Source organism: Malania oleifera, chromosome 4 (assembly GCF_029873635.1).
Source record: "Malania oleifera isolate guangnan ecotype guangnan chromosome 4, ASM2987363v1, whole genome shotgun sequence".
Lineage (NCBI taxonomy): Eukaryota > Viridiplantae > Streptophyta > Magnoliopsida > Santalales > Ximeniaceae > Malania > Malania oleifera.
Window position 1 is genome coordinate 76,014,912 of NC_080420.1, and position 23,809 is coordinate 76,038,720.

Here is a 23,809-nt window from a genome sequence, read left to right on the forward strand (position 1 = left end):
TTGGGTTTCAGATTATATGAACTTCAACAAAATATAATATAATAAATTATATTAAATTTTGTTAAAATCCACATAACCCAAATCCAAAACTTCCAACTTTTATATTTTCAAACACAACATTAGGATTTCAACATTACTCTTCTTTATATATGCTATACTGAAATTAACTGAAATCCAACCAAACTTGATAGTATGTTACATTCAATTCAAATTCACACAATTTCAAGTTGAGGGCTTCAGGATCACGCTTCCAAAATTGCGTAAATGAGGGAGCAAACAATGAAGCCATAATGGGCAGCACATCAGGAAATCGAATTAACCCTCACAAATCATCAAGTTTTTTTGTAGACCCAGTATTCATGCAAGAGCATCAGCAAAATGCTTGCACTTAAAAAACCTAGTTTCTGGCTAAAAGATGCTTTCTGCATCATGCCTATAAGTGATAAGCTGTCAGTACCTTTTATAAAACTTTCAAACGTATTAATCCTCTTACTGAAACAAAAATTTGCAACAGCTTTATAAAAAAAAAGGGTCAATATTGCATCTTCAAATCTTAACTCACCGCATCATCGACTGTCAACTGGGAACTGCTTTTACTTACATTAAACAAAATGCATCGACCCCCCAGGCTGGATCTGAATAACCAATTAGCATATGAGAGAAAAAGTATGTTTCATCTTTTTGCAGTGCTCCACATAAGACGTCCAACCAGAGGTGATGCATTACTACTCCCTGAAAACCAAAAGCCCAAAAATACAGAAATATCAGGTTTGTTGATCAACAAAACAAAAGAGAGCACACTGGAATCAGATTCACCTTGCACTACTAATTTCTTGTTTTGCCTTCTTTTTTAAAAAATAAAAATTAAATTTATACCTTTTTCTCAAAAGGAAAAAACAATGGGTATACAGGATGTTTTTTCAAGTCATATTTTACACTGATGGGGCATTCTGTAGGTTTCAACACAAGTTACAATGCCCAAATAGATATGATATGGCAATATTATTATAGTTCCAATGCATAGTAATGCCAAAAACAAAAACAAAAAAACTCAAAACCTCAGAATTTCACAAAAAAATAAAAAAAAAAATTGCCAGTTGTGAAACACTTCAAAGCTATTAAAACAAATAGCCAGTTATGTTTAACAAAGCCAACTGTTCATGCGACAGCTAATTAGACACTAAAGATACAAAATTGTATTGTATATCCTCCAATTTGCTATAATAATATAAGTGCAAGAAGATAACTCATGAATCTAAGTTCATGAATTCTTCAATCCCAGAGTGGTGCACAATTTAAAAAAAAAAAAGACAACCCCAAGCCACAAGGCTCCCCACTTTAGGGTAGGGGGAGTGTTGTCATAGTGTTCCCAGCCTTAACCCTGCTTTTATACAGTGAGGCTGTTTCCTTGGACTTGAACACGTGACCAACCTTAACAATGATCCAAGGTTCGCCTTCTGATGCACAATTTAGAGTCAAAAAATTTTACTAACCATATGGTTATCCTTTCTTGTTAGAATAAAAACTTGAATGCTATGACTAGAGAGAAAGGGGACGAATTTAGGATGAAGACATTAAAATAATTGAGGTAATTGAAGAAGGAGATGACAAAGGGGGCGATAAAGAAGAGACCGATGTTAGATGATGATGATGATGAACTTGATTGAGGTTTTGGCCTTTTTAGAATTTTTAAAATGTGATCATGTCGTTAAACATGCTTTATTATACTATTTTTTTCATTTTAAAAGTAGATTATCCCTTTTTAGTTAGGTATTCTTGAATTTGTTACTTGTTACTGGAACTTACAATTCATAAATTCAATTCATGATTCAAAGAACATGTTTCTTGATTCCACATTTTATTTCACAATTTGACCCAAAAAAAATGTTGAACAGCATAAAGAAAAAAGAGAGGGGAAAATTGAAGAGATTCGAAAGAGAAAATAAGGAAGAGAGGATACAGAGAGGCGAAGAAAAGGAGAAGACAATGAAGAATACGAAAATGAAGGGAAGAAAATGGAGAGAGACAGAAGTCAGATATCAATTTGGCAATTGCATTATAAAAATGCAATTGCATTATAAAAATGCAATACATAAACCCCACTTTAAAAGAAAAACAAATAATTATGAACGAATCCTAAAGAATTAGCATACCCAAAATAACCATAAATTAACTAAAATTTTTAAATAACCAAAATTTTCAAACTAAAACAAAAATACTAATTTCTAAATCTATTACTACAGCATAAGCACCATTTCTCCATTGGCAATCCTGCATCAAACTATCCCTGTAAGGGAAAGAAATACTAAACATCGAGCACTAAAATTGCACTGACAGCAACTCCACAAGCTAAAAGGTCCTTCTGCTGACTTTGCAATCTTAGGAGATGCTTCCAATATTTTCCTTCAACATTTTCTTGCTGAAAGATCTTTTATCCCAAATAATTCCAATATCTTGACAGGGTGAATTTCTTGCTGGCTGATGCCTTCAGATTGACTCAAATTCTCACAGGAAATTACTTAATCTTGCAAAAGAAACTCAAATTAATGCTGGCAGAGTTAATTTCCTGATGTAGCTGTTGAAATTGTAACCAATTGATGCAGATTTCTTGTGAGATTCAAATTCTCACCATAATTGTCAATATCTCAACTCAAAAAAACTAAAATCCAAAAATATCGCAATTGAATCACAATTTGATGCAGAAGAACCAATTGCCCCTCTAAAATATGTATTACAAGCTAGCAGTTTGGAGTCAAAATCTTGCGAAACAGTTCAAAATATCATGGCTGGAATGAAAATCTTGAGGTTCAGATCAATTTTCAGGTTCTAGAAGTCACTCACTCGTGTTGTCAGCACATAAGTCACCAGGTAGCAACTGGATGGTGATGATGTCTGGTGTAATGGTAGATCAGGGGTAGGGATAGTTTGGTGCCAGTGTCAAGAAAAGACCAGCAAATAGGAGATCCATACAGGCAGCAGCTGGAAATTCTATCACTAGCTCATGGGGCAACACATATGCTCAGATGGGGATGGAATTTTGAGGTGAGCCTTTCAGAGGGTTCTAACATCCATGGTGAACGTGTCGCACAAGTCTCAGAGGGTTCCACTTGCTACCAGATCACAAGTGGTTTGATGGATGGCAACAAGGCTGAGACATCCAACTCTGATAGTGGGCAGTGCTAGGGTTAAACCTGAAGTGTAGAAACTGAAACAAGGGGGTGACAGCTGTAATTTTCAGGCAATGAACAGGGTTGAACACTTATCAGTACAGTTATCTCCTGTCCAATTGGAAAGCTTCACAGATACTAAAGAGCAATTGATCAACTACAATTTGTGTGGTCCAATTTTTTCTTATGCACAATTTCAATTTTTTGTGGATTTGGATAGAAGGAAACCATTGCTTGCAATTTGAGACAACAATCACAGCAAAGAAGACATTGGAAGGAATACAGCTTTGCTCTAACACCAATAAAAGAAGAACAAGAAGAGACGTAAAAATAGATGATATAAGTATAATTTCAATTTATAACTACATCCTAATAATAACATAACAGAGTATTCATACACCTAACATTAAAAACAAAACAAATAATCATAAAAAAACTCATCAAGAACTATAACACCCAAAATAACGCTAACTAAAACTTCTAAAATAACCAAAATTTTCAAACTAAAATTAAAATCTTAATTTTCAAATCTATAGCTATAACATAAACACCTAAAGGTCACCATTGGTGGTCCTCAAATCCTACAAGCATTGTAAATTCCTATCTTCAACTCCTTACACCTATTCCTTCTTAACAGAAGCAGGAAAAGGAAGGGGCAGCAGCGATGGTTATTATTTATTCATTCTTTTCAATCTTTTTTTTTTTTTCCGGTTTTGCTTCTTTTTTCCTTTGTTGGGAAAAGGGGGCTTTATCAATAACAAAATAATAAAAGCACTACCTTTAAAGAAAAAACACATATCATACAAAATCTTCTTCAAATGTTCTTACAATTCTCCAGCTGTTTGAGAAGATCTCTAGTTTGAAAATTAATTTGGGTAAGCTGCTACTGATATTAGTTCTACTGATCTTTGGAGTTAGCCTCCTTAGTTGGGTGCATTCTCTTAGAGCAGCCCTCAACTTATTTAGGAGTTTCTTTGGGGGGAAATCCTATCTGTTGGGTTTTGGGACCCAGCAGCGGATGGAGTGTCTTAGCGATTAGATGGGTGGAAGGGTGCTTTGTTTTCTCCAGCTCATCATATCACTCTCATTCAAGCTTGTCTTTCTAGTATCACTCTCATTCAAGCTTGTCTTTCCATATCCCTCTGTATTATTTGTCTATTTTTACAATTTCAAGAGGAGTTACTAGTAAGATTGAGAAAATAATGAGGGGTTTTCTTCGGTTAGGTGTACGGGAGAAGAGGGATCATTTGATTAATTGAGAGACTCTGTAGGACTAAGGAGGGGGAATTGGGTCTTGGTCATTTGGTGTCTAAAAACACTGCTAATTGAGCAAAATTGGCTGTGGAAGTTTCCCTAAGAAGAAAACTCCCTTCGCAAATTATAGAAGGTAAATTTGGCTCGCCGGCTAATGGATGGGATGCTAATCTGGGAATAAGATGCTGAGAGTCCTTGGAAGTGTATTGCCCAGATCCATCTCTTTTTTCTCCTCATATCAAATATTTTATGGGCAATGGGTCTCAAATTCATTTTTGGAAAGACTCTAGGGCCAAAATGTTGCATTTTTCATCTCTTTTCTCCAATTACATTGCCTCGCATTTTTCATCTCTTTTCCTTAATTACATTGCCTCTCCTTGATCCATAATGATTTCATTGCTTCCTTTCTTATTTCAAGGGGGTATACTACTTGGGATTTCCATTTTCATCTCTAAATGATAGGGAGGCAGGGAAACTCCCTTCTTTGTTATTATTTCCAGAGGGAAGTCATCTCTCAATTGGAGGAGATAGACTTTGAAGTTTGAAACCATTCAACCTTAAAAGCCTCATACCAACCTGAACCTTCTCCAAAATCGGTGTCTTGTAGCCTATCTTGTACCGGGCAATCAAGACGATCAATAACTAGTTTGATCAATAGGAAACAGTTCCTTTTTGAAGAAAAAAGGAGCTCTAGGAGGGTTATGGAGAAATCCACGTGACACATCTTCTCCATGTTGTTCTCAGATGAGGAGCGTCACTGGTTGTCGAAAGAGATGCAATGGTTCCTATACTTGAAAACCTTAAATCCTTAGGTGAAAACATTTAAGACACCCAACCATATCATCCTGGTTTGCCTAAGAATTAATGCCTCTGGGAAATTCATATCGATGGAAAAAATCAAAGAATACTAGTCAAGGGGGCTACAGATAATTCAGATGATGGAGTAAAGGCGCTCGGCTGGAAGAAATTTTGGGAAGCATCACTCAGAAAACAGAGGAAAGAAATCCAGTCAATCCACGTCAGAAGCTACAGCGCCTGGACTGTGGCTCCATGAATGTGGGTGGGTAGAAAAGTCTGTCTTCTCAAGATTGGAAGTTCAGCTTTCTTGGTAATGGAGGAACTCCGATGATTTTGGCCATAAAGGTAGAGATATTCCAGAATGGAAACCCTAAATACATGAGGAGCAGATATTTGGCACACCTGCTTTGGGTAAATTTTAAATTTGAATGGTGCACCCAGTTAAGTTGGCCTGGTCCTTGAGGCTTCAGGATCAGTGCAGGGAGGGCCCAGAAAAACAAGATAAACAAGCCAACGTAATGGTGGGTTCAAAGGAGGCTTGTAAGAAAGGAGAGATGAAGCCCAATGAGCAAGTGAAAGAGGCTCAAAGGAGAGCCCATCTGAGTCTCAGCCATTAATGCAGTGGGGCTCCTAAGCCCAAAGTAGTTGCCTCACCCTAGGTCCAGATCTCTTGGCACTTGGGCACAAGTTAACCAGAAGCCCATAAATAGTTCATGCACAGTTGCCACTGGCAATCAGGAGAAGCAAGCGCAAGTCTTGGGGAGCTTGCAGATCACGCAGGATAGACTTGCATTTGCCTGAGCAGACCTTGAACCAGCTGCCTGAGGTTTACAAAGATGGAGGCAGGTGAACAAGTCACAAGGAAAAACAGGAAGCATATAGTGGAGGACATTGAAGGAGACATACTCTTCAGACTTCAAAGATGACAATTCGAATCTCTCTTCATATGAATCTAGGAATGAAAGGGCTACGATTGAGTACTTGGAGAGGAATGATGGTGAGATAGAGGGTGACTTGGAGGTAGGTCAAGACACTGAATCTAAAATGGCTATAGACTACAAAGATGGTGTTAATTCTGTTCAGAGAGGTACGAATTCCAAATCAAGAAGAACCTAGCCTTTCTCCATTGGGAACGCAGCTTGCTGTCAAGCCATCTCCCAATTTTCCCATTGTCCCCAATTCCAACCCAATTTCGAAGACAGTGCACCTCTGCAACTACCATCCAGATTCCCACCAGGTAAACAAAATCGCTTCAGTTAGTATTCTCCCAGATTTGATGTTATCCCAAACAAACTTTCTATCATCCTTGTGTCAAAAGGAGTTAATGAAGTTTGGGGGTGGTTTGTCTTCCAAAATTTTGGACCTTTTAGATGATGAGTGGGAAAATCAAGATGCTCAGGATCTCCTAGACAAGTCAGGTGGTTTTCAGGGAAGTCTAGTAGTGAGTGGTGGGTGATGCACATGCATGGAGGGAAGATACTGTAGAATCTGTTAGATTAGAAATCTGATAGATTAGGATAATTACAGGAAGATATAGTGACAAAGAGAGATCTCACACGGAAACATAGCCGTGGAGGCTATGGAAGGACTAAGGAGCCATCAGGCTCAACCCACACTTCCAGATATTAGTAACTGCATCCAATCTCGAAAAAAGAATACCATTCTGAGCAGATCAATTGTTAACTAAATGAAAACAGAAAATTCTGTACTGCACCTTCATAGAATTGTTAACTAAATGAAAGCAGAAAATTTCTGGACTGCTCCTTCATTATCTAGACTAACATATATATAAATACAAGACAGCCTTACATATTAAATGAGCATAAGAAAATTACCATGCTTGAATACAGGTCTTTAATTTTGATTACAAATGCATCCCTTCTGTACTGCCCTTCCCTATTCTCTAAATGATTCTTCTCCCCAACCTTTTCATCTCCTATACTCTCCTCTTCTGCAAACAATTCTTCTCCCAGCCTTTTCATGTTCCTACATCTCATTTTATCTTTTCTCTGTGGTATGCACTAATTTATACACTCACATATACATACGTATCCTTGAGAATGATAGTATTTTTTTCTAGTCTAATTCTAAAACCAATCATGGAAAGCAAAACCTGGATATTTGGAGAGACAGAAAGTAGGCACTGGTGTGAGTGGATTGCCGAAGAAAGGAGGTTATGGCAGTATGTTCATCTCGTCCAGCGAAAGCCAGTCTCAAGCTGAGGTGGGATTTAAAAAGGAAGCTCTCAACATAAAAGATTCCCCTTTTGAAGACATACAAGAGCTTGACAACAATGGTAATGCTTAAATCCTGATTAGATGATCACCACGCATATGATGATAATGATGATCATGATGCTTTGAAGATGTACATGTTCTTGATTATATATAATGATGATGAACCTAGATGGATTTTTGAGACTTTTGAAACTCTAAAGAATATATATACATTGAGAGATCAAACACAACAGGCTCGAAGTACTTCTCATTTTTGAGATGACGTGATTTTGATTGGTTGGTGTAAGAAGTTTAGAAAAGGAGAAAAGAAAAATACATCTTGGATTTATGGAGTAAATTCTTATTTCAAAGGATTTTTTTTTTTTTTTTGGGAAAGAAATGATTTAGAATGCACAATGGATCTACTAAAAAACACTCATAACAACTATTATGCAGAGAGGCCATTTCCTTGGACTCAAACCCATTTATTATTCATTTTAGCCACAACTAAAATGCAAAAAAAAAAAGGTACATATAGTTTATCTAATTGCCAGAGAAGGACACCACATAATATAGGAAGTCAAAATTCTTTAAAAAAAATTTCTTTAAAAATGTAATTTAGTGTTGTTCAAATCTGGGAGTAGAAACATTTTTAGGTTTAGTCTCTTTTGTGAGTACAGGAATATAACAATCCATTTGTTTAAAAATGTAATTTAGTGTTGTTCAAATCTGGGAGTAGAAACATTTTTAGGTTTAGTCTCTTTTGTGAGTACAGGAATATAACAATCCATTTGTACCCCTATCCAAATCAAATTGAAAATAGATTATCTTAATTGATAAAATTAGGTTAGGGGTCTAAAACAAAATTCAGAATATTAATTAAGAAAAGGCCCCTCATGCAAAATCTTGTATTATTCAACCTAGTCATACTAAAAGTGACTGTCCAAACACCACTTATTTTATGAGTACTTCTAATTAGCACTTATTTTGACACAATCAAAAAGTACTAATGACTTTCAGTTCACTAAAACAACAAGAAGAAGCAGCCTTAATTCCCACTAGGTAGGGTCGGCTACATGAATTTGTTTTCTCCAATTCACTTGATCGAGAGCATTTTCCTCTACTAGATTAAGAGCTATTAAACCATTCCTCACTACCTCATTCCATGTTATTTTAGGCCTACCCGTACCCCTTTTCATGCCAAAACAATAACTAACTCACTCCTCACAAGTGCTCTACTAGGCCAGCGTTTCAAATGCCCAAACCATCTAATTTGCCCCTCCCTAATCTTATCTTCGACCAGTGCTATGCCTAAATTATTGTGTATACGCTCATTTCTTAGTTCATCTTTTAATGTCATACCACTCATCCACCTTAACATTTGTATTTCAGAAACTTTTACTTTTTGTACATGTTATTTCTTAGTTACCCAACATTCTAAACCATAAAGCATAGTAGGCTTTATGGCCGTCTTATAAAACTTTCCTTTTAATTTTAAGGATATTCAACGATCACACTTCACGCCTGATGCACTCCATTTTACTCAACCTGCTTTAATTCTATGTATTACATCTTCTTTAATTTACCCTTCCGCTTGCATAATAGATCCAAAATATCAAAATCTATTAGTACTAATAATTTCTTGATTATCAAGTTTAATCTTCTCTCCACTGCTTCTCCTTACTTTACTAAAATTACATTTCATTTATTATGTTTTATTCCTATTTATCCTGAAACCTTTGAACTCTAATGTAATTCTCCAAAGTTCTAACTTCGATTCTACTCCGCTCCTACTTTCATTAATCAACACAATGTCATATGCAAACAACATACACCAAGGGATCTCGTTTTGAATATTTCTAGTAAGTTCATCAATCACTAAAGTAAAAAGATATGGACTCAAGTAAAACATTGATGTACACCTATTGTGATTGGAAAATCTCTAACTTTGCCTCCTACAGTCCCAACGCTAGTCACTAATTTATCATACATATCCTTAATAACCTCAGTACATCTACAACAAACTCCCCTCATTTCTAAGATCAACGAAAGAAATTCCCCAGGTACTCTATCATATGCTTTCTCGAGGTCAATAAAAACCATACGCAAGTCTCTCTTCTTTTGCCTAAACTTTTCCACTGATTGATTCTATTGTTGATCTCCAAGGCATAAAACCAAATTGATTTTTTGAAATCTTCGTTTCTAGTCTTATTTAATGTTCAACTACCCTTTCCAACAATTTCATTGTATGACTCATAATCTTACATCACCTAAATCTTTACATTTTCTTTCTCTAGCCCTAGCAAGTTTTTAAATGTATTTTTCTCCTTCTTTTGAATCTAGTAAATAAAGTATCATAAGCTCTATGTTTAGCTTCACTAATAGTCTTTTTTGCATTTTTTTTGGCCTCTTTATACTTTTCAAGATTTTCTATATTTCTACAACTTTGCCATATTTTATATCAATTTCTTTTTGTCTTAACAACTTTTTGGACTTCTTGATCCCACCACCAACTTTCTTTACTAACTGAGTATCTTTCTTTGGACCCACCTAAAATCTCTTTTTCTATCCTTACGATATAGTTAGCCATTTTATTCCAAACAATATTAGCATCTACCTTATCCCCTACTATCCAATCACACTTTTTAATAATTTTATCTTTGAATTATACTATATTATCTCCCTTCAAGCTCTACCATCTAGTCCTCTTGCGTTGATTTATGTTACACATATACTAAATTATCTTTTAGGTCTTCGTTTACGATAATTCCCACTCCATTTTTATGTCTCTTTTTTAAGTGTACCAAAATTTAAATCTTGATTTTTCAATTTCTCTAACTTTCTTCCTTACCCATTTCATCTCTTGAAAGCAAATTAAGTTAATTTTCCTTCTAAACATTATTTCCACTATTTCCATACTTTTGCCCCTAAGAGTCCCTATATTCCAAGTTTCTAAACTAATCCTAGTTTCTTGGAGTAACTTTTTAGCCTTCTCCCTTCTATATCGACCTTGTTTGTTCCCTCGATGCAGGTGGATTTGGTAAGAATTCATGATATAAAGATCTAACAAAGTTTTAAGCTGGTTATCAGATACCTAACACAACCTTGCTTCTTTATCCAAGCTTGGGACCAGCAATGAGTACAAAGATAAGTTGTGCTATATAAGAGAAGTACAAGTTTTGGTGTTTTTTCTTTCTTTTTTTTTTTTTTTGAATGCAAACTTATTTCACATAGATAATTTTCTAAAACGCACCCTACAACCATAGTATTCAAAGGCGCAAGGGACACAAGGCGCAAAGGGCACTTGGAGCCGAGGTGCAAGGCAAAGGCGCACACCTAAAGAAGGTGAGGCGCACAAATATTAAAATTGTGTACAATGCCTATTTGATGGGTAATTGATATATGAAAACACATCAATAGTAATCTTAGAATTTAAAATGCCAAATATTCAATATCAAAAGACAAATGCATAGAAATTATGACAAGTGAAACAAACATAATTCAACATAAGTAATTACGCATGTAAGAGTTCAGGCTTCAAATTAGAAAGGAAATGAAATTGCCAGGCCGAAAGCCCAAAAGCAGCAGAAGAAGCTGAAAAAGATGAAGAAAAACTGAAAAAGAAGAAGCTGAAGAAGATGAAGAAAAACAAGAAGATGAAGAAGAAGAAGAAGAAGAAGAAGACTTACTAGTTTGAAGCAGCCTGACAAATCACAAAGATTGGCGATGACAACTCAATGGCTCAAAGCCTTTCGCTTGTTTGAAGGCTCCGGTGAAGGCTCTCTTGCTGGCAGAAGGCTAGAAGAATTGAAGACGAAGGTTGTGCGGATTGGAAGGCTAGAACCTGGAAGACGAAGGGCTCCTACGAAGGCTCTCTTGCTGGTGAAGGCTCTAAGACTCGAAGGCTTGAAGATGAAGGTGTTTCGTACTAGTTGGAAGGCTCAAGGACAAAGGTTGTGTTGGTTCAAAGGCTCAAACCTCAAAGACGAAGAGCTCCTGTGATGGCTCTCATGGCTCTCTTCCTAGCGAAAGCTCGAAGACATGAAGACGACGCCTGGATTGCTGGCTTCGTGCTGGTTCGAAGGCTTGAGGACAAGCCTAGACCTGCTAGTTCAAGTTGACGCCTTTGGCTAGGGCTGGGGCAGGGGCTGGTTCAAGTCTGATTTTGTTTTCTTTCTCGAAAGGTTTTTTCTTAAAAAATGAAGTTAAAAGGTCAGATATCTCAGGCACAACTCACTACACCTGAAGCCTCAGTACACCTACTTGAAGTTCACCTCGCCTCAACCCTGATGAGGCGCAAACCTTGTCACCCCACTCATGGTTATCAAAATCCCGATCCAGATTGTGCAATTCTATGATCCTACAATCCATATTTGCCTAATTGATCTAGATCTTAAGTAGAATCTTAATAAAGTAGGATCATAGTAGGATCTTATCTAGATCGTTAGGATCTCGATCCTACTGATACTACTTTTGCAATGGAATATGGATTTTTCCTATTTAGGATTTTAAAGAAAAAGGCCCAATATATATATTATTGGCCCAAACAAAGACTTTTGCATCGACACAAAATTTGGTCTAGTTGGCTCAAATGCATCAAAATTAGGGCAACATAACATGCATGTTATAGGATTTGCTCAATCCAAGTCAAGAGCAGTTGAGAATCTCTTGAAAGCTCTCTTCCTTCAAAATTGAAAGCTCTTTGAAAGCTTAGAGTTCTTGATAGACATATCCTAGGTTGTCTATCAGTAGGCTTGGAATATTCCTTCTTCTAGCAACAGTAGAGGTAAAATTAGAGCTTTGAGATCAGCAGCTTCAACGAATAGGGAGTTTCACAATCAGGGTGAGAGCTTAAAGTTGCAAGCCTATAGCCGTTATGTGTTATCTTTGTAGTTCTTATTACTTCTTCCTTTTTTTTTTTTTCCTCCTATTATTGACAAGCCAGAGACCTATCTTTTTTCCCAAAGCAGAGAGCATGTAGATTTCTCTTTCCTCTTCTTTTCTTTGCCACTAACAAAAAGTTCTTCCTTTTCCTTTTTTTCCTTCATCTCCTTCTTCTTCTCATGGTCTGATGACAAAACCACATAAACTAAGAAATTTACATCAGTTCATTGAATTAAGATCAGCAAATTCTTCTTCCTTCTTCTCTTCATTCTTTTTTGCTTTTCTTTATAATTATAATCAAGGTCTTAAATTTCAATTTCGACAGAAATTTCGATTTCAAAGTCAATTTCAATTTTGATTTGAAAAAATAACAAAAATTAGTAGTAAAGCATGGGATTCTTTGTGAAACTTTAGAAATGGTTAAGAAACATAATAATATAAGTTTTAGGACTAATATATTACAAATTAAATAGATTAATACAAATGAAATCCATAAATTATTTAAATATTATTTATTATACAAATAATGATAATTCAGACATAAATGGTTAAATAAAATGTTACTGTAAGATTATTTTTTCATATAATTTCAAAAGTAGTTGTAATAATCTTTTGTTTCAATAAAATAAATTAAGAGAGAAATTTCACTTCACTCCTAAATCTCTCATTTGAATTCTTACAAATTTCAATGCATATAGTTAAAATTTCGACAAGTTTCGCTAAAATTTTGAAATTTTGATAAATTTTAGATGATTCGTTGAGATTTTGATAGAAATTATGCAAGACGGAAATCGACTGCCATTTTGATTTCGAGGGTGATGGAAATCGAAAATTTCGACAATTTCATAGAAATTTAAGACCATGATTATAATTATTAAATAAACAAGCTAACAATAGTCTGCCCTTTGTAGTTCAGGCTGTTTAGATTATTTGAAAGAAAAACCTGCTAGGTGCTAGCTAGCAAGCTAACTACATTCCTCAAATATACTTTAATTTCTTGAACTTACTACTAAGTTTTAAGAATTATTTTATTGGGAGTTGTCATAAATTTCCAAATATATAAAATTTTAATTTATTTTACATTGTAAGTAGAATCTTACGATCCACGATCTAATCCTACACACCCTCCCAAGGATCCTATGTAGGATCCCGATTCTAACAACCTTTGCCCCACTACGCCTTGCACCTAGGCACGCCTTTGACTACTATGCCTACAACCAGTGCAAACCACACAAACAACACAATGCATTTAAAAATCTAAAGCATACAATTTTGACATGTGAATCCAAGCTTGACTAAAATTCAAAATACTTGTGCCAAAGTAATTTTTAAAAAATTTTGAATACTCCAAGATTTGCAAATGGAAAACACAAAAATGCATATGTTAAGCATGCAGATCATAAACACAAAATCAACTCTACTAACCAGCAATTGAAAAAAAAATAGTAATAGTACAAATAAAAGAAATAACAAGGGAGGAGAAGATCTCACCGGTGGCTGAAACTAAAGGGCAATGACAACTGATCGACTAAAAATACAACCTTAAGTATCCTTCGCCAAAAATTTGATGCTGCCAACGAAAAATCAATTGAAGAATATTGAAACAACGAGGTATTGCAAAAATTCTTCAATCCAAATTCAAGCTTCAAATTCAAGATTGGTGATGGAGTTGAGTAGTCAATGGTTCCGACATAACCTCTCACTAGACTAACGCCCCCTCACACATAACCACATTGATCAAAGCTAGATGTTTCTTTCCGGCACGATCTTGAGATAAAAATGTGCGATTTTGCATATTTTCAATTAAAATTCTATTGGTCCAATCCTTTGGAAGAACTCTGAATTTGGTGTTTGTAGAGACAAAAAAAAATATGAAAGTGCAAAATTTTTTTGAGGATATGATTTCTTCACTTCCAAGAAAATTAAATTCAGGAAGTGATAGTATATATAACTCAAGATTTCATATTAGAAAAGCTGGATGACGAAGAAAAGAAGAGAGATAAGCTTCGCAAGATGACAAAGGAACTCATACAAGAAACCACCGTGAAGAACACTAGAACAATGGTGAGAGAGGGAAGAAAATGAAGGGCGGCAGGAAAAGGCCAAGATGTCAAATTTCTTTGCTACTACAACAAGCGACAGCCAAACCCAAATGAAGCACGGGGGCCAAGGTCCAGATGATGCTAAACCACTGCACTCAAACAAATTTGTGTCCCTTTCCAGAATTTTCTACTAAAAACTTTCAGAATTATTGTAAGGAGAATGAGTTCCTTGCTGCACATTTATCAGCAACAGAAGAAGAAACAAGGATGCTTAAAGAAGCTTTGACCAACAATAAAGATGAGCTGCAGGCTTCAAGAAACGTGCGTGAAGATGGCTGGGAGGATAAAGAGCTTAGAGGAATAAATACTGGCTCTTGATCAGCAGTGAAACTCCTCCAAATCAAATCTTGATTGGCAGCAAAACAGATACTGGCTCTTTAACAGCCACAGCAAATACATCCTGCAATAAAGCTCAACCTCTAGTGCTGATTTGATGTAGGACAAATACTAGAATTCAGAAATAGGGAGAGAATTGAGAGAATTAGGGGAAAGAAGAAGAAGCAGGACAGAAGAAGAGAAAGAAAGAATTAGAGGCAGAACAGAACAGAGATGAGAGAGAAAGAAGAAGAAACGAGCAGGAATCCTGCGGGAGAGAGACACAGAGAGAGCCTTCAAGCAGCAACTAGAAAGTATGACTTTCAGTTCACTAATTATTTTTCCAATTCAGTGCTTTTTTTTTTTTTTTTTCAGAAAAGTACTTTTCCATAAGCATGGTCCTAGTTGACACCTTAATACCAGAAAAAGTTAATGCCTTTTTTATTAGAAGCGGATGGAAATCTAGGGCCCCTTTCCAAGTGCTTCAAACAGTCAAATTATGATTTGGGACACAAGCGTACCTTCTTTTAAGGATTGGCTAGTTGGGTTATTTTCTATATTAGTTTTGCTTGATTTTAAAGATTCCAACCCATATTAGTGGTTCACATATGTTTAGGGTGGGTTGTTTTCTATATTAGTTTTGCTTGATTTTAGAGATTCCAATCCATATTGGTGGTTCACATATGTTTAGGGTCTAAATTCTTCCTCGTCATGGGACTTTTTTTTTTTTTTTTTCAAAGAGTGACTGTTTCAGTTTGTACAGTCCGTCGTGGAGGAGTCTGGGCAATTTCATTGTTATACATAATTCTAGGATAGACTAGGGAGTTGTAGGGTCTCAATATGAGGCAGTTTGATTTCTTTATACAGGATTGTGGGCTCAAGGATATTCCTTTTAGCACTGACCATTTCACCTTGAAAGCATCAAAATAAATAGACTCCCTCACATATTGAAAGATTCTTGTTCAACATGTGGGAAGATGTTTTTCCATATGTAGTGTAAGACAGCCTTGTGAGCAGGTTTTAGATCATTGTCCAATGCTTTTAGACCCGAAACAATGGGGCCACATTGTGTTTAGATTCGTGAACATGTGGTAGATGCACCCCTCATTTAGAGTGTGTGTGAGGGATTGGTTAGGGTGGTGTCAAGTCTAGGGATGGGAGGGGGTTGATGAAAAAACTGAAGTATTTGAAGATGAAGATGGAGCACTGGAGTAAAGAGGTTTTCAGGAATGTTAAAGAAGCTTAAAATAACATTTTTTTGTGAAATTTCTGGATTGGATAGGCTTGGTAAGCATGGATCATAGTAGTCAAAGGTGCACTTAGGCTCAAGGAGCACTGAGGCGAGGCGACCTTTAAGAGGTGTAGTGAGGCACAGTGAGGCCTGTCTCACAAATATTTTCCTTACACTTAGCCTTTTTTTTCCTTCTCTGTTGATCTCAGCCATCTGAATTTTGTGTGTGAGCATAGAAAAAAGTTAAAATCACAATATAATAGTTAGTTTATCCTGCATCTAATATCTTTCAACTTTCAGCAAGTTAGCAGTCTCTCAGAGGGAAAAAAAAAAAAGAGATCTCAGCGTCTCAATAAAGGTATAGCTTCAATTAAAGGGCAACCTTAGATTCCTAAGGCCAACTCTCAAGCTTTAGTTGAAGGAGTCTTTTCTCCATCTTCTTCTTCTTCTTCTTGAAGACTAGTCACCTCTCTTTTTCTTCTTTCTTCTTCTTCTTCTTTTGGAATTTAGATTGACCAAAATCAGTCATTCTGCTGCTCTGCTGGTATCAGTTAGAGCTGTTGCAACCCCTTTTTCTTTTTTCTTTATTTTTTGCTGTTTTTATGGATTCGGCCACTTCTTCCTGACATATCTGCTCAGCTGCTGTCAGACTTCTTCCTTCTTCTTTTCTCCTTCTTCTGGCACACTGTGCAGCTCTCAGCTAGAGCTATGAACCTCCCTTTTGATTTTTTTTTTCTTTTGCTGTCCTTTTTTTTTTGAGAATTTCTGCACCTTTTTCCTGAAATTTCTGCTTTGCGGCTCCTCATCTTCTTCTTTTTTGATTTTTTTTTTCTTTTTTTCTGTTTTATTTGGAAACTGAGCTATTTTTTCCTGGAAGCATTTCTTTTCTTTTCTTGGCTTTTCAGCTTCTGTTATCTGGAATTTCTGGCATTTCAGTCAGAACTGCACTGCTGCTGTTGTTGCTTTTTTTTTTTTTTTTTTGGCTTTATGCTGTTTATTTCTGCTTCTATTTTGTGGAACTTATGTCATGAACATCGCATATTATTGAAAATCTGTATTATAGTATTCATTTTTTTATATTATAGTATTGAATAATTTGATAATTTAAAATTCATTTATTAGTACCACTGAGTTTACAACCCAATAATTCATTTAAATAAGGAATTTTACAGACAAGTTTAATAAATGTGTGCCTCACCTTCATGAGGCACATACCTTCACCTCGTGCCTCACACCTAGGCTCCAGGTACCCTTTGTGAGTCAGTGCGCCTTGCACCTTTGACTATTATGGCATGATTGTTAGATAGGAGACTAGGACAAGAAGGACTAGGCTCTGTAATAATCTGGAGACTGGAGGTGTTGTTATTAAGGGAGGACATGAGTTAGCACCAGAAATTGATGGTGAAGTAGGCTATAGGCCGGGATTGCAACTCGGGATTCTTTCATAGAGTAGCTAATGGGAGGAGGAGATGGGGGGTGAGGGATTTCAAGCATATTAGCCTGGTCACTAGCCCTTACAAGATTCCGTTTGATGTCCTATCCAAGCGGCTGAGAAATGTTTTGGGGATACAGTGAGCACACCTTAGTCTGCCTTTTCATTGAAGACAAACAGATCTTATTACATCAGTGGCCAAAGAGGTGGTGGAGGATATGAGGAGAAGGGGCAAAGTGGGGGCTAATCTTTTAAGTTGGACTTCAAGAAGGCTTATGGTAGGATGAAAACTAGGGATTTTTTGGATAATCTGATGTGTAGGGAAAGGCATCAGGGTTGTGAGGAGGAATTGGATTAGATGGTGTCAGCGCTCAATAAATCTGTTATTGTCAATAGGCATCCTAGAGAGTAGTTCAGAGCTTCTCAGGGGCTTAGGCAAGGGGATCTACTATCTCCATTTTTGTTTACCCTCATGGCAAATGTCCAGAATGGTATGCTCACACACGCACAAGGGCTTATCTGGAGGGGACTCATCTCCAGTTTGTTGATGGCACTACAATATTTCTCGAGGACAATGTTGAGAACCTCAGGCTATTATTTTGTCAAAAATTTTCAAGAAGATTTCAGGATTTAAAATAAATTTGTCTATGAGTGGGGTGACGGGCACTAACATGGAAGGCAGGGATTTGGAGGTGGTGTTTAAGGCCTCGGCAGGTTGTGCTATTGTGGAATGGCCTCTCTCCTATTTTGGCCTCCCTCTTAGAGGCAACCCTAATTCTGTAGTTTTTTGGGATCCTGCGACTGACAGGGTGAGGCTGGAGAGCGGAAAAGTGGGTACTATAAGTGCCCAAGAGTGTAGCTAGGATTCTTGACATCATTTGTGAGCCCCAAGGAAAACAAAATTATCATATTTGTATCCTAATTGGAATATCCAGGTTATTGAAGCGTATCATATTTTGTAATGATATTTTAGTGAGCATCATTGCATTTATGCCTGAGGTCATTTGGCAACAGAATGTTTCTTATGGTAACAGAATAAGCATATTTTATATGATGGCATTTTTTTTTTAATCTTAATAATTTTCTAGTCATGGAAATGATGTTGGCTCACTGATTCATATGCTTGACAATGCCATCTTAGGTAGCTTCCACCCAAAAAGCAAAAGGAACATCTTAGGTAACACCGGCTTTTTTTTTTTTTTTAAGTTGGCAAGTTATTGAATGAATATTATTTTTTTAATATGTTGTAAATATTTATCACCACATTTATTATAGTAATGGACTACATATTTTGGTATAAAATGAATGGATAAAGGCCATTTTATTGATGATATAGGCCATTTTTAACATAGAAATAACATTTCACCAATTGAGGGGTGCTTTTGCAAAGAAAGGGCATTTTTTGGTAGTTGTGACAAAGTAACAAACTCAAGCACTCGAGGAGTGCAACATCATTCTCTGAAAACTGAGGTGCACTGTCATTTTTAGAAAACTCAAGGAGCTTCAATAGAATTTACCCTACTTGAAAAGACATCCTAGAAGGAAGTTAAGGTCCAGGTTACAAATTGAGGAAGTCAATAAACATTTTAAAAAGCCCATTGAGCACTTTAATTATCGCTTTTAACCTTTTTGCAAATTAGTCCTCTCATGAAAATAAAATTTCACACTCAATCTAAATAAAAAAAGAAATCAAACATACAATTATTAAACTAAAACATAAATCACACAATTATAAGCAAACAATTACAAAAATAGCTCACACAAATTCATCAATATAACATCATTGGACCATCATTGACGCATAAGCAGGCTAAAGTTGAGCAACCCAAAAGGATAATAATGATCAAAGAAAATAAAAAATTACTTGGACCAAGATTAGATGCCTATGGCTATGTAGAAAGTTTAAGTTGAGCAAACTGTAGAATGATTATTTATGATCATCTAAATAACAAAACAAAAATATCAACCTCAAACAAACAAAGGTGTTTTAGCCCATGGATCTGCACTTAGGATGGATATGAAGTTGCCTACTTATCCCTTTCTTGGAAAAAGGGAGTCAAACAAGTGGTAGTTACAAAGCTTCTACTCAAAAGGGCCTAAAATCATCAAAGATAAAACGCATACATCAATCTAAAAATATGCTTCACCATCCACATCATTCAGCCACAATCAATACACTCCAATGAAGCAATCAATCGTCCCATCGTTTAATCTATAAAAAACCATCCCGTTGTAAATAAAAGAAAAACAAATTCATGTTAGGATAATAATAAACACAAATAGATCTTAGGCATGCTCCTACTCCTCATCCCATATGAATTAAAAATCTCAATGCCCATAAACATACATTTTGCTCTTCAAAACTCTTTTTTGGCAAAATCTTGTTTCCCAAGCTCTTGCATTCTTCATAATAGCATTCAGTCACTCTCTTTTTTCCTCTTCCAAAAAATGAAAAAGGAATCTTGGTCTTATTTATAGGCAAACAAAAGCACTAGAGTCAGGGTTTTGCCTTGGAAGCCAATAAGGCCATCCAGTGGTCCAAAATTACTCCAAAACTATCCAAGATTAGCATGCCAGTTTGTGTGGGGTGCTGAAAAAAAGAACAGAAAAGCAAAATAACTAACGAAAAAAACAAAAAAAAGGAAACCACACATTAGGCATGATGAAGTGTTGTGTGGCACTCTTAGGACAATGTGCCTATATAGCGCTGCATGGTGCATAATTGAGCAACTCGACAAGACAGCAGTCAAAATGCCTATTTGTGCGATGCTTCCTATTCTATGATTGTCAGTTTTCGAAAGTATGTTTTTTCCCCAAATCTCACCATATCTATTATAATTTAGCCCAAAACTACCCTCATCTAATGGAATAAATTCAAAATGAGTTTTCATTTATCAAAGTGAAACCAAGGGTAATTGGGCTTAAAATGGGGCAATTTGAATGTCGGCTTCTTAGTCCATAGAGGTGTCAGCCAAAATGGGGTGTTGACAAAGCTTAAAGCTCTATTAAAATTTAACTAAAGGACTTCAAGTGGGAAAAAAAAAGAAAAAAGAAACACTGAGGTTACTTTTTTTTCTCTCCCCCCCCCCCCCCCTCCCCAAAAAAAGGTTTCCAAACCAATTAGCCTCAAGAATATTGTGGCTCAATTCATAGACTCTTGAAACTTGGTTCCCCGTAATTAGCTCAACATTCAACTTAATAAACAAGCTATGAATCAAACTCACCAATGCCCATGCTTGAATTTTACCCAGCCCTAACAGATGTTCAAGCCTACTCAAGCACCATGCAAAGACAAAGGGCTCCCTTCAAAATGGCTCAACAACATGACCATGCAAGATGCATCATATGAAATTGATCATTTAGGCAATAACCCATCAACATTTTCTTTGTTTAAATTAACCTTGAAAACCATGAAAGAACAATTAGGGAAAAAAGGTTCTCATAACTAACTGGGTGCCTAAAGGTGATTGTCAAGGAACCAGCCAAGCCTCATTCAAGACAATGAGGTGCAAGAAAGGACCATGCATTATTTTTATAACCTTTTAAAATACGTAAGAAATTTTCACATGTTTTTATGATGAAACTAGTCATTCTTTAACATAGATGCCAAACTTTCCACGATTTTTTCTTACAATTTTAAGACACCTACCTTGAACTTCCAGTGTAATCCAAAAATTCCAGACATTTACGGACCCTCATCTAGCCTCAACAAGCAATAAATTTATGGACCCTCGCCTCAACTTAGCAATACATTACTTTAGCTATTCTTACATTTCTAGAGAGCTTGCCACAACTGCTTGAGTTTCATTGCTCAGGAAAATAAACAAGCCCCATCATCCTAAAATAAACTAAGCCAAAGGATTTTTTTTTTTTTAAAAGGGAGGGGTGGTTTGGATGAAGGATTTACAATATTTAAGCCCAAAGAAGTCCTTAAGCTTGTATCATATCTTCATGACCACTCAGTCTCTTTACTCTTCCAGATGATTACAAGTACATCATATCACAATCGCACTGAGATCTCAACAGAAATCATTCATTTGCAGCCTAATCATTTACAACTTGTTTAGTTTGACATTGGAGAGAAACCGAGAAAAGAGAAAAGAAAAAGAACTGGGTTTCTGTCCATTTCTTTTGTTTGGCTCACGCACAACATAGAGAAGAGAAAAGGAGAAAAAAGAGCTGCTTCTTTTCTCCCTCACATAGAAGAGAAATTGAGAGAAATTACTCGAAATGGCTAAAACAAATTTCCAAAATTTCCTGCAGGGTGTTCTTGTAATACTTCAGTTTTATTTTCCCATGTTCCTCTCCAATCTTTCTTAGTTCCTCTCCAATCTTTCTTATTAAACCAAGCAATGTGGAGACTCATTTTCTCTTCTATTCTCTTATACTCACTCTTTTAATTTTTTTGTTGGCTCATTTCCATTTCTCAATTTTCTCCAGAACCAAATGGACCGTTACTCTACTTCAGGGTAATGACTATTCACAGTTAACAAAAATCTGAACCCTTTAATTCAACATATTAATGAGCGAGAACAAATAATCTGCTAGCTGCCCATATAAATTTAGAAGAATCAAGATATATATGCATACCACTTGATAAGCCACCCAAATAGGAAGTGCTGCATGATAGGAACCTTCTCCAAGACCTCTACTTTATACATCTTGAGCAACCCACTATTCACCTTGTTCCAATTTGGCACGCCGCTGATATCATCCAACAATGGTGAGTGCTCTGCAAAGGGGCCCTTCTTGACCTTCTTAATAAAAGAAATAGATGAAAGATACATGTACTCGTTGGAGAAATTGTCAAGTATGTCCTGATTGTGAATTGACTTGGGTTTCATATACTTGTGATCGACCAATTGCGATGACCCAAAAATGAACGGCAAAAAATGATAGTCGTCGAGACCCCAAACGCCATGCGATCCTGCAGGCTCAAGACAATACACATCCTGCAACTTTCTCATCAATTCAAGGTATTTAACAAAAGCCCTAGACACAACAGCCTGATAGTCGTCTTCCTTCAAGAGGCCTAGCCTAGCAAGACAGTACAACCACGTTGCAAAATTGGATTCATGCCCCGTGCCATAATCAATGCGGCTCGAGTTGCCAAAACTATCGGTGAAGTAGGGGACGATCTCAACCGTGGCGGATAGAAGATCATCGTTATCGCCGGGTAAAATTTGGAGCATCAAAGATGCGGCATTATCCGTCAATCGACCATGCCAGTCCCGATACGATATGTTACCGTATCGGGACGACTGATCGACGGGAGGAATGTCATCGATCCATTGAATTAGGGTTTCAAGGACGGAGATGATTGATCGAAGAATGGGGGATTCGATGCAGGGGTCGGAGATTTTGCGACCGCGGATGGATTCACTAAGGGCGACGACGAAGCCGAGGAAGTTGGTGGCGGCGGGGGAGGCGTGGAAGCGGCGGATGTCGTCCTGGGAGTGGATTTGTTTGCAGGGGACTTGGAAGTGGTAGGGCGGAGAGACGATGGGCACTTTCTGGGATTGGGGTACGGGGGTGAGGATGATGGCTTGTTGGGGGTTTTGGTGAGGAGGGAGGTTAATAGCCGGAGCACGAATTGGGCGGTAGACCGGCGGTGGAGAGGAATCGGACCATGTTGGTGGCGCTGGGCACATGGTGGCGCTGCCGCAGTGGCGGCATGTCGTAGTGGTGGTGGTGGCGGCGGCGGCGGCGGCGGAATCGGCGGAGGTGGTGGTGGGATGGTGTTCCATCTGGGAAGTGGTTTTGTTATTGAATGGAGTATGAAGTGAATGATTTTTAAGACGTCGCAAGCTGCAACTGGAAGAAGACAGTGACGGGGAAGGGAAATATGGAATGGGGAAATCGAGGCGATCGTCACGCGACTGTCACGTTCGCTGCCGGCCAAAAGAGTGAATGATCGCAAAATTTACAAAAAAACATATGCGCCGCCCATCTTACTATTAATTTACCCTTAACGGCCCATTTGTTTAAACAAATTTAAAAACCACTCATCCTACTTCCTCCTCCTCCTCCTCCTCCTCCTTCTCCTCTATTTTCCTGTACCATTATTCTCATGGAGAAACACTAGAGGCACCAAAATCGAGTTGCCATGAAGCTCCCAAGATTGAGCTGCCATGAGACCTTCAAACATTGAGATGCAATGAGACTCCTAGAAGCCAACAAGAGAAAACCAACTTGACTTGCTCGAACTAACTTGGTCTAGTCAAACTAACCTAGCCTGGTAAAACCTACCCAACCTGATCAAATTAACTTCGTTTGGTCAAATTGATGTGGTCCGATCAAATATGTGAATTGTGATGCAATCTCAAGAGAGAGTGAATTGGATATTTTAAAAATTTATTCAAGCACTAAAATAATTTTTGCCACGATTGCAAGCAAGTGATCTAACTATG

At 37.0% G+C, this 23,809-nt stretch overlaps 1 protein-coding gene across 2 annotated transcripts; it reads right to left on the reverse strand.

Annotated features, from left to right (window-relative positions):
* Window positions 1–291: 291 nt before the first annotated feature.
* LOC131154558 (uncharacterized) lies at window positions 292–23,352 on the reverse strand. Of its 2 annotated transcripts, XM_058107398.1 has the most exons (3): window positions 22,185–23,327; window positions 21,990–22,103; window positions 292–732 (listed from the first exon to the last, which is right to left on the reverse strand). In XM_058107398.1, exons 1-3 carry the CDS (start codon window positions 23,144–23,146, stop codon window positions 726–728), a joined length of 1,083 nt encoding a protein of 360 aa, XP_057963381.1. In that variant the 5' UTR covers window positions 23,147–23,327; the 3' UTR covers window positions 292–725. The 2 variants fall into 2 exon arrangements, with proteins under 2 accessions (XP_057963381.1, XP_057963380.1); XM_058107397.1 differs by having other exon boundaries at window positions 21,990–23,352.
* Between the last annotated feature and the right edge of the window lie 457 nt (window positions 23,353–23,809).

Coding starts and splice junctions, on each gene's coding strand:
- LOC131154558 (XM_058107397.1), bottom strand. CDS start 23,146: ATGGAACACCATCCCACCACCACCTCCGCCGATTCCGCCGCCGCCGCC.